The sequence below is a fragment of the Chiloscyllium plagiosum genome, chromosome 25 (genome assembly GCF_004010195.1).
Source record: "Chiloscyllium plagiosum isolate BGI_BamShark_2017 chromosome 25, ASM401019v2, whole genome shotgun sequence".
NCBI lineage: Eukaryota > Metazoa > Chordata > Chondrichthyes > Orectolobiformes > Hemiscylliidae > Chiloscyllium > Chiloscyllium plagiosum.
The window spans coordinates 36103417-36115081 of record NC_057734.1 but is presented as its reverse complement, the minus strand read 5'-3'; the positions used below and the strand labels follow the sequence as shown (position 1 = coordinate 36115081).

General features: G+C 37.9%; 1 protein-coding gene across 2 annotated transcripts in view; it reads right to left on the bottom strand.

Annotated features, from left to right (window-relative positions):
- ksr2 (kinase suppressor of ras 2) overlaps positions 1 to 11665 on the bottom strand; it is a 423089-nt gene that overhangs the window by 240832 nt on the left and 170592 nt on the right. For both annotated transcript variants that reach the window (XM_043715875.1, XM_043715876.1), the window contains exon 5: positions 11008 to 11189. In XM_043715875.1, coding sequence (XP_043571810.1) covers positions 11008 to 11189 — 182 coding nt within the window. The remainder of the gene's footprint in view (positions 1 to 11007; positions 11190 to 11665) is intronic.

Below are 11665 nucleotides of genomic sequence, written 5' to 3'. Positions count from 1 at the left end.
CCCTCAGAAAACGAACAGGAAATGACATCACCACAAACCTCAGGAACCCCATCCAGGACAAACATATAAATAGAAAGCAGGAGACAACAGTTTCGCTTCACTTGGAGGTCGCCACTGATGATGTTACCTAGCCAGGTAATGAAACGTCTGGATATCAAACCTAAAGCTCAGCGAGCAAACCTACACCCTAATGCCAAAACTTAGTGATAGTTTTCTCTGCGTATCAAGGTTGATGTTAACAGATTTCTATAAACAGGTTCAGGTAACAGACCCTGCTCTGGACATGTTTTCTTTTATTTGTTGATGGGATGTGCATATCTTTGACTAGGCCAACATTTATTGCCCATCCCTAGGTGGCCTGAAGAAAGTGGTTGCAAACTATCCTCGTGATCATCAGCATAAGGAGAGGTTTGAATATAGCAACCAAAGTGTAATCTCTCCAGCCTTTCGTGCTTCCTTGGAGCCTTCTCCTTTCCCAGAACCAAACAATAGAGATATGCCAACCGGAATATTCGTAACTGGAAGATCATGGCTCCTAACAGCTTCGGCTTTGCAAATGACCACAAAACCACAGTATAGATTTAAACAATATTTTGAATATCTTTTGAACTTTATTTGTCCACTAGACCAAAACAATGCAGAAATAATCAATTACTGAGAGATACAGCAACAAAAGTAATGTTGCTTTCACAAGAACATAAGAAACAGACTTCCTTTGTAACACAGTGTAAATGCTCATCCTTTTGGCATTTATTCATACACTCTGATGTCATTAGGGAAAGAGTGCCTCTTTTAATTAAAATTGCTCAGGGTCACAGTTTGGTGCACTGTATTACTAAGGAGATTTCAGACTTTTCTATCCAACAATATGCTGGCAAGCAGCAGTCGACTTACATCTATTTCTGAGGCTTGCCATTGATCTATTCTTTAGTTCGTGACATTGTGAAACTTTACTTAGGTCTATCAGAGGTAAAAATCAGCAGAGGTATGATCCTGGCTGTTTGTCAGGGCTGCTAATCGTGCTGCCAGAGCTATAGCAGGTTCCTGCTGGAAGAGCCAAGTAAGTTTGAAACAATTTTGTTTTAACCCTCTAACTCAGAAATAATTCATTATTGCTCAAAACTTACCCTGCAGCAATTGAAGACAATGTCCAAAGTGGACCCTTCATTCCAAACAAAAATCATCTTATTGATTCAATTGTCATTGTTTAACTTCAACACACAGGTGGTAGGAATAAACGTGAGCGCTTTAAAAGCAGAGTCTATTTGGCCATCTAAAATAATTAATTACTGAAAACATACGGGCTTAAATTTACATTGATCTCACACCTACTTAGACTGAGATCCAATCTGTAAAAGCAAAGTAATCAATAAGAAGTTTTTGAGTTTCTCTTTAATCATAGTGGATAAATCTGTTGTGTAGAAAATTCAAGCAAACACAAAAAGCATCAGTGTTCCTTATAAAGCTGAAATTTTGCAGATAATGGGATAAAGCTGCATCTGTTTTGCATTAAGGGATCAAAACATAACATAGAGGAAACAAGTTGAGATAATGGATTAATCTGATGTGATAGACCGGTGGTGATTTAATCTATGCTCAAAACAGTCCAGGACTTTGAGTTCCCAACTGTTCTTTTACAGAAGCATTCTTACCCAGCTTCACAAATCTTTCGCCAATTTTAAATTGGACAGCGCCAGAGACCCGGGTTCAATTCCCGACTCAGGCGACCACTGTGTAAAGTTTGCACATTCTCCCCGTGTCTGCGTGGGTTTCCTCCGGGTGCTCCAGTTTCCTCCCACAGTCCAAAGATGTGCATGTCAGGTGAATTGGCCATGCTAAATTGCTCGTAGTGTTAGGTAAAGGGGTAAATGTACGGGAATGGGTGGGTTATGCTTCGCCGTGTCGGTGTGGACTTGTTGGGCCGAAGGGCCTGTTTCCACACTGTAAGTAATCTAATCTAATCTAATCTAATACTTTTACAATTCACTTATACATGGTTGGGCCATGGATAGTGTTTTAGAATGGAGAGGTCTAGGGGTTCAGATACATAATTTTTTGAAATTTGCATCACAGGTAGACATGGTGGTTAAGAAGACATTAAGCACTCCTGCATTCATTGCTCAGACCTTTGAAGGTAGGAGTTGGACGCCATATGGAGGTTGTACAGGAATTTGGTGAGATCTCTTCTGGAGTACTGTGAGCAGTTCCGGTTGCCGTGTAATAGGAAGGATATTATTAAACTGAAGAAGGTTCAGAAAAGATTTACCCAGGATGTTGTCAGGAATGCAGGGTTTGAGTTATAAAAACAGACTGTAAAGGCTGGAACTTTTTTCACAGGAGCGTAGGAGGCTGAGGGGTGACCTTATTGAGGTTTTTAAATCATGAGGGGCATAAGGAAGGTGAATAACAAAGGTCTTTTTCCTTGGGTTGGGGCATCATTTTAAGGTGAGAGAAGAAAGATTTAAAAAGAGATTGAGGGGCAACTTTTTTTTAAACCCAGAGAATGTGGTGGATGCAAGTACAGTTACAACATTTAAAAGACATTTGGATAAGTTCATGAATAGGAAAGGTTTGGAAGGATATAGGTCAATCGCAGGTAGGTGGGACTAGGTTAGTTTGGGAACATCATTGGCGTGGACTGTTTGGATTGTAAGGTCTGTTTCCCTGCCGTATGATTCTATGACACTATAAACAGTCATTCAGAAAAAAAGCATCAATGGAAAGATTCAAGTAGACTGTCTGCAGCCATGATAACTTATCAACAAAAAGTTAAGCACGGAACCTACCAGTAATTGAGGGTAAAATCTTTACAATTGGAAAATGTGAAATTGATGCAGCCTAACTCCCAGAAAATATTGGCTGAATTGTTCTCCAAATGAGCTCAATTTTTACAACTAAATAAGGTTTTAGTCTGTAAACAGTTAGGACTCTGAAGTTGAAGCAGCTTCCCCAGTTACAGCTACTTTTGGATTAATATATACTATTCAGGAAGTGTGAGGGGAATTTTATGAAATATCTGTTGGAGAAGGCTAGTTTGTATCAGTGTCACTATTCACCATGACAGCATCCAAAGTGAATATTTAGAGAATTATGAATATTCTTCTCACAGAGTCAGCTGCTCCCCTTGCATTGCTCCTGAGACAGACATTTGACAAATATTTCAAATGCCTTGTTGATACTTCCCATGTAAGATGGAAAACAGAAAATACATTGAAAAGTACAGCAAGTTAATCAGAATGTATGAGAGATGCTTGCAGTTCTGCTGGAAATATTCACCAAAGCATTAATTTCTCTGCTATTCTGGTTTTACCTTTCATTTCTAACTCAAGTGCAAATTGTTCGAATCAGTTTGCGAGAAGGTAAATTTTGTGCTTTGGCATGAAAACATGCATTCAGTGATTTAAGCAAAATGCAGCTGGAAAAACATAACACGACAGGGCTTCAAATTTAAGAGATAGCTAAAGATTTGATAGGAATTATATAACATTAGGCCTGAAGTGGTACAACATGCATAAACACTACATCTGGTAAATGGTGGCTTAAATGGAATCACGACTGCTGAGAGTCTAGCAGTTAGGTGATGTTATCAGTGGTTGTTAATTTGATAAACCATTTTCTTCCTGCTGGCCATAGCAGCTGTTTAAATTCGTCTTCATTAGCATCTTATAAACAGCATAGAAAAAACACAGACAAACATTTACTGATTGGATAGTTTATGTTATTTTACTAGCAACTTAAAACAGAAACAAAAAAAGTATATTTAAAGTGTGAGGAACGGAGTTTTATGCACCTTTATGCACTAAAAGATTATTTCATGAGACATGGGCATCACCAATATTTATTGTTCATGTTTAAGTGCCCTGAAGAAGGTCGTGGTGTGTTGCCTTTTTGAACCACTGCAATTCACTCGGGGTAGATACACACACGCAGTACTTTTTGGAAAGGTGTTCCAGAATTTTGACAGCCACAGTGAAGAAATGGCGACCTAATTCCAGTAAAGGAAATCAAGTGATGGTGGTGTGTGACTTAGAGAGGAACTTGCAGATGATGATGTCCTCGTGCTCCTGTTGCCCTTGTTCTTCTATGTTGTAAAGTCATGCATTTGGACAATGCAGTCAACAAAACTTTGCTGAGCTGCTGCAGTCTATTATGGAGATGGTACACACTGCTACCACTGTGTGTTGGAGCTGGAGGAAGTGAGTGTTTAATGGCATGAATGGGGTGCCAAGTACACGGGCCGCTTTGTCCTGGATGATGTTGAGATTCTTGATTAATTTTGGAGTTGCACTCATCCAGGCAAGTGATTGAGTTCATGGCTACCATCATAGCTTTGTCTCTTGAAACAAATAGTGAAACCCAAATGCGATTGGTCAATGGAAGTCACAAAATAGGACCGATTTTGCTATTAAAGTGGAACTCTAGGCAAGGTGACCAGTCTCTATATTTTTTTAATTTAACCTATTTTTCTACTCAACCTGTTCAGAAACATTTTTATACACCTATGGAGCAGGTGGTACTTGAACTTGGGCCTCCTAGTCACTGGTGTAGAGGCACTACCACTGCGCACAAGAGGACCTGACCCATCTCTTTAAGGCTGCAAAGTCTAATATGGAAACTTTATAAGTGAATTGTTGATTTATTGCTACGAGGCAGATGACTTCCCCAAGTGTTTAAAAATGCAGCACAGAACCAGACATTTGTTTAGAAAAAATAAGTTTTGCCTCTGTAATGAAAATAATTGAGTCAGATTGTATCAACAAGTTGGTTACTGAGAGTTGGGAACTTCTTCCCTTAGTTCCATGTTGGGGAACAAAGGGACTGGAGTAATCTCACTGCCTCAAGAGGCAGGCCACGTGGCAATAGAGCCAGTTGCTTGGCAAGTGTGGAAGAAATATAGAAGGACCACCTTTATTTACTAGAACTTGCCCAAGCTGTATTCATGACTGTCAGGCCTTCAAGTCCTCACTGCTCATCCATGCCCTGTCACATCTCTCATGCCTCCATCATAGAACATAGAACAATATAGCACAGGAACAGGCCCTTCAACCCATCATGTCTGTGTGGACTATGGTGTCATTCTAAACACCATCTACTCATATCTTCCATGCCCATCATGTAACCTCATATCTCCCATGACCCCTCTTTACCTGCACATTGTCAATGCCCTCAATGTCATTTTCATGCCCACATGAACCCTTCACACCCATTTTCCCAGCATTCATTACTGAACCAGAACGCCATTGATAAGTCTGGCAAGTATTTGAAATGTTCATTAAACTGACACAATAAATAAGAAGGCTTTCAAAATCTGTTATGAAAAATACTACTCAGCTTATACTTCAAAAAAAAGTCAAGAAATTGCAGCCATTCATGGACTCAATGACAAGACATATTATCAAATTTTCCACACTTAACCTTGTTATAAATAATCATATAACTTCAGAAAAAAAGTGATCTGATAATAAATATGTAATGCAAACAAAGCTAACACACCTCTCTGTGGCTATGCAAACAGACTGCTGCTCAGAGTTAAATGGAATAGTCACACCAAGACCCCAGCCAAACACTCATAATGATGACATCTGGCAACTACATCATAAAATGATGTCGAGCAAACTCTCTGCTTCTCAAACTCTCACTACTACTTTAAGACATTCCTTAAAACCTCCCTTTTTGACCAATCCATCTTAATATTTCTTTTTGTGGCCTGCTGCTGATTTTTGTGTAATAATTGCAGCAAGGAATATTTTATAGTTTTAAAGGTATTATGTAAACACAACTTGCTGTGGTTGTACTACATAAAGTTAAATATGTGTCTAGATTTCTGCATGTTAATCAAGAGTTTTTTTCCCTATTTTGGATAAACCTTTAAACATTAAGTTTGTGTTTTCATTGCAAAACGTGTTTCTCAATATGCTTGATTACACATCTGGTGATCATTAATCCATCTGGAGAGGTATGCTTTGCACTTATTTGACAAATTGGTTATCTTTCCTCTACATGCTGTCTCTCAACATCACTTCACAATTATCATCATCAGAGTAGTCTTTGTCACTTTCTTTGGGCACAATGGGCTAAATAGTTTTATTTTGTTTCATACTGGAGATCTGGTTATCAGCTAACTCTCACTCAATTATCAATTATCTTGGTTCCATGATTGATATTGACATGAAATCTTGCATTGTTGGGTTCAAATGGAACTATTTACCAGGAATGGCTTGAACCATTCTCAGCTAGTTTCTAATCAACCTGTTTAGAGATTACTAAATACTATCAGAGCAGGTGGAACTTGAACCTGAGCCTTCTAGAGATAGGGACAGCTTAACCACTGTTATCCTTTATGCCACATACATTTTAGAAACAGAAAGTAAAAAGAAAACACAAATAGCATTCTGAATCATTTTACTGAAGCGTGTTAATTATAATTAACACTTTGGGTTGCGGTTTCCAAATGCTTCAAGGTTTTACCTGAAAATCTGCTATTTTTAGAGGCTCAACAAACGTGTAAGAGATAAATTTCAGATGAATGTTATAAATGCTCTTCCTTCATTATCTAAGAGTGTCATTTTGATGAGATTTATAAATCCTTGAGTAGAGGACACCAAAAGTAATAAAAAGCAAGGAGTATTAAAACACTGAAATTATAATTCTTGTTGCAAATGATTGTTGGATTTATTTATTAAGTATGTAACTTTTTCCACAGCATAAATATCCTCAACCCCAGCAGTTGATCCCCTGCATAAACAGCCTTCATCTGGTAAAAGATTAATTGCTCAGACCTCTACCTGACAAGAATCTTCTGCATTCAGAGCCAGCACGACAGGATGAATCATGGTGGCAGGATAAGTATTAACACATGAATTAGAACATATTGGTCGAGTTTTGAGTCTACAATGTGTCATGTTGCATCCAGAACAATTACAGTTTAATTTGCACCACGTTTTGCCATTTACAGTCCCGTCACATGGTCATTTCAGGTTACCATTTGTCGATTAACTAATTTCAATACATTGCTTGCTGACACAGTAACAATGTGAAATGTTGGCAAAGACAGCATGTTCATTGTCGCATGTTAATAGATACAATTAGAACAAAAATTCTGCTGACACCTCACTTTTTCTTGCAAATGATGTTCTATATAAACATCAACATCTATATTTGTCAGAACAGTAGTTTATATTGCTTACTGCTGAAATACTTGGAAATGTACAAACATTTTTCTCAATTCTTTACTCAGAGAGTGGTAAGGGTGGGGAAAGCCCTGCCTGCAAATGCAGTTAATTCAGCCACATTAGAGGCATTTAAACAATGCTAGAATAAGCACATGGATGATGATGGGATAGTGTAGGGGGATGGGCTTAGATTAGCTCACAAGTCAGGCGCAACATTGAGGGCCGAAGGGCCTGTTCTGTACTATTGTTCTATGTTCTATTCAGCATGTGTAAATATTTAAAATGGGAAATTCAAATGATCGAGGCTTGCCACACAGGGATTATACAGCGGCTCATGGTGCCAGAGACTTGGGTTCAATTCCACCTGCAGGCAACTGTCTCTGTGGAGTTTGCACATTCTCCCTGTGTCTGTGTGTGTTCCCTCAGGGTGCTCCTGTTTCCTTGCATGTTCCAAAGATATGCAAGTTCAGCGGATTGGTCATTCTAAATCGCCCATAGTGTCCAGGATTGTGCAGACAAGGTGGATTAGCCATGGGAAATGTGGGGTTACAGAATAGGGTTGGATCTGGGTGGGATGCTCTTCGGAAGGGTGGTGTGGACTCGATGGGGCAAAAGGCTTGTTTTCACACACTGTGGGGGTTCTATTCTATGATCTATGAAATGAGGGTCATAATGCTTTAACTCAGACTTCCAAAAGAAGTCTTTGCCAACAACTTGACATGAAATATCCAATGAATTTTTCTCGAGGAATAGAGGAGCATCTTGTACATTAGCTAACAGACTTTTATACAGATATGCTGCTGTTTTAAAAATTGGATGGTGCAATGGGTTTAATTCTTGCCCTTTTACTGTTGGGGTGAAAATCTTTTCAATGAATTTAAGCAATCCAAGTCAAATGAATTCGATCATGTGAATCCAGTCCATTGAAAATTTGTAAGTATGGTTATGTGTGTATTCAAAGCAGTTGCTTACACCAATCACAATGTTACTAATGTCCTGCCCCACAGGAGCAATATTAGAGAGACACACTGCTGCTGCATCAATGAAAGACTGGTTTAGCCTACCTATCCAAAGTAAAAAACAAAATCAAAGTTGTGGTAGTTCTAATACGTCACTGTGTCACTAATACGTCACTGTGTCACTTCTCAAATAGAAACAGATCTCCAAGATTGATTATAGTGAGATTTGATATAATAAAGCCTAATTACAGCACTAATGCAATATCTAGGCAGGACAGAGGTTAACCAAGCAGTCCAAAACCTCAAAAATATCATTGAGCAGGTAATACCACAAGTGGTCTCAGTAAAACAAGGAAGGTCATAAACATGTCGCCCTTCTCACACTTCATTAAATTCATTCACCTCCAAAGCAGGCTACAACTTTTAGACTCATATTTGCTCAGATTTGCAAAACTCCTACTGCATCAAATAAGGATACAGCTGGAACAGATTTCCAATATGTCGAAATACAAGATGAATTTTGGACAGGAATATTCTTAAATCTAATCTCTACATTTTACTTATGATTTTACGAAATTCTGATGTATTAAATGAAGATTGCTTGAACACATATCTTCAAAGTAATTTATTCTTTGTGTATATAAAATGATTAGTGAGGATTTCATGCATACATACTACCATTTGTTAATTTAGTTGGATTAAATTCATATGCAATAATATTAGTTAATTTTAATTTCTTTAACAATGTCAATTTGGTAACTGGATTTCAAGATTTTATTTTCCTACTCCTCTGGTCTGACGTTCAAAAACATATCTCAATTTTATCATGCCTCAAATCAAAATTATTGAGAATATCAAAAGGTGGAACTCCTGGTAGTCCAATACAGAAAGCATATCATTTTCACACAAGAAAATATTCTGGTTAACTATTTCCCAAGATTTTGGATGTGTTAGAACAGTGTTCTGATATGGTCCCAAAATGATCTTTGAACTCTCTGAAAGTAGTGCCTCATCCAGGTAACATTGCACATTGATTCAAAAATCTTCATGCTCGTATATAATTTTAGATTCAACCTGAGAATTAAAACACTATTACATCAAATTTCAGGATGTCCTTATGGGATATACAATGATTACCTGCCATTAGTGTAGCAGAAGAATCTATATATATTGGCTTATGTCAATCACCTTGATGCTTTAGTGTCCCAATATCAATGCCACATACCTGAGTCATCACCACGAGTTCCTTATTTCAGGTAAATGGGTGAAGGACAGTATCAAATCTTGTTGACTCCGTTACAAGGTGTTCAGTGATAGATTGGTATAAGCTATAGTCCTCCTAGACTGCAAATCATTTTTTGTGCCACGGATCCATCTCTTAGCTTCACCTTGGATCTTACAAATGGGACAAAAGAAGCCCCATTGTAGCAAACTTGGAAATTGTGAACCATGAAAGAGAACATGCCACGTATATAACTAGGCATGGAGCATTACTCTCATTTAAGAAACACAACAAATACAATTTTGTCCTATGCCACTTTTCAGTACAAACTAGTTCAGACTGAAACTGGCATCCACTATGACCCTCGATACCGATATGAATCAAAAACTGAGGCAAATATCCCTTTGGGTTAATTTTTTTCTGTTTTCCAAATAAAAGCTTCTATTCTTACTCATAAGTCCGATTATTATGCCTATTCCAAAATGAAACATTTGTAAACATTTCCTGTCACTGCAAAAACATGACAGACTTTCAGCATAATTACCAGAGTTGACTGCTCCATAGATTTAAACTGGATGAAACTCCAAAACTTTAAACAATTCTAACTGCTACCATTTTAAATACTATATTTTCAACAACACTCTAACTTGTCTTCTGAGAAAATGATAGAATTTTATTGTAGTTTGGTCCATTATTGACAATATCTTTACAAAATCAGCACTGCAACATTCAAAAACCTTCAATATCCTTAAAACTAACCTCTGTTCTTTATCCTAAAATACATGTCATAAACTTATTCAATGAGTTTCCTTGTCAGATCTTGAACTGGATGTTACTCTGCTGTGATTCTTATGACATGCTTAGCCTAAAGTAAGTGACATAATGTCACAGATTCAAATATCTCACCACTGAAAACCTGTTATAGCTTTAACCAATATTGATAATCTTCCAAACAGTCCATTACTGAACCAACAATGACTCCTTAAACATAGGTGCGAACAGACTCAAGAACAGCTTCTTCACTGTTATTAGACTTCTGAATGAACCTCTCAAATTTTAAACTTAATGTTGTTCTTGCTCTTTGTGCACTTTCTCTGCAGCCGTAACATTGTATTCTTCACTCTGTTCTATTACCCTAATGCACTTTGTATGGTATGATGTGCCTGTACTGCATGCAAAACAAAACTTTTCACTGTATGTGGGTGTATGTGACAATAATAAATCAAATCAAATCAACATCCTTTACAAATTTATCAAACTACAAACGTAATTTTTTAAAAGTACAACAATTAATTATATTAGGAGGTAACAAAAACAGAAATTGCTGGAAAAGCTCAGCAAGTTTGGCAGCATCTGTGAAGAGAAATCAGTTCCAAGGAAGGGTCACCGGACCCAAAACATTAACTCTGATTTCTCTTCACAGATGCTGCCAGACTGCCTGAGCTTTTCCTGCAATTTCTGTTTTAGTTTCTGATTTGCAGCATCTGCAGTTCTTTCAGTTTTTATATAATATTAAAGGGCAATGGGATTAAAGATAAAATGGCTTCAAAAATTAAAAATCAATGTCAATATTACATCAAGAGGAAGCGGCAGAATTTTGACCCTAATGTATCTTTGTTCATCCAATGACCAACTGACCAATCTGATTACTTACTTGATGAGAAATTGGCTTCAGTGTGAACGGGAGGAGTAGAAGGAAGAAAAGATGGGTATCCCACAAAGAAGGACCGCAAAGACCGTTCAGAGAGTAGAGGGGAGCGCTGAGCAGGGATGTTCTCACAGCTACCAACACTATTGTGAATCTTCAGATTTAGAGGTTTGTTCTTTTTCTTTGCTCTGACAGAATAATAAAAAGGCAAGAAATCAGTAAAAAGCTATTCACATGTTCAAAACTAGTCTCAGAATTATAAGAAAGACTCTTTACTTATAAACTATGACGACCAGAGCTGGGCACTGAGAGTGGTGCAAAATCTTTCTGACACTATTCATCTTTGATCGGGTTTTATTGCAGGATTAAGTGAATTTCTAGAACCCATTATGAAGAATTCAACAAATTGAACAATGAAAATATCTTATAAAATTGTGAATGGACATATTTCAAAAACCATGCAGTTCTCCATTTCTCGGGGAAACCGAGCAAAGGCTACGATAACGGATGAATGGGCACTGCACAACAATCAACAGACAGGAGGGTTCCCTCCCAGTTGGGGAACACTTCAGTGGTCCAGGACATTCAGCCTCGGACCTTTGGGTGACCATCCTCCAAGGTGGACTTCAGGACAGGCAGCAGAGAAAAGTGGCCGAGCAGAGGC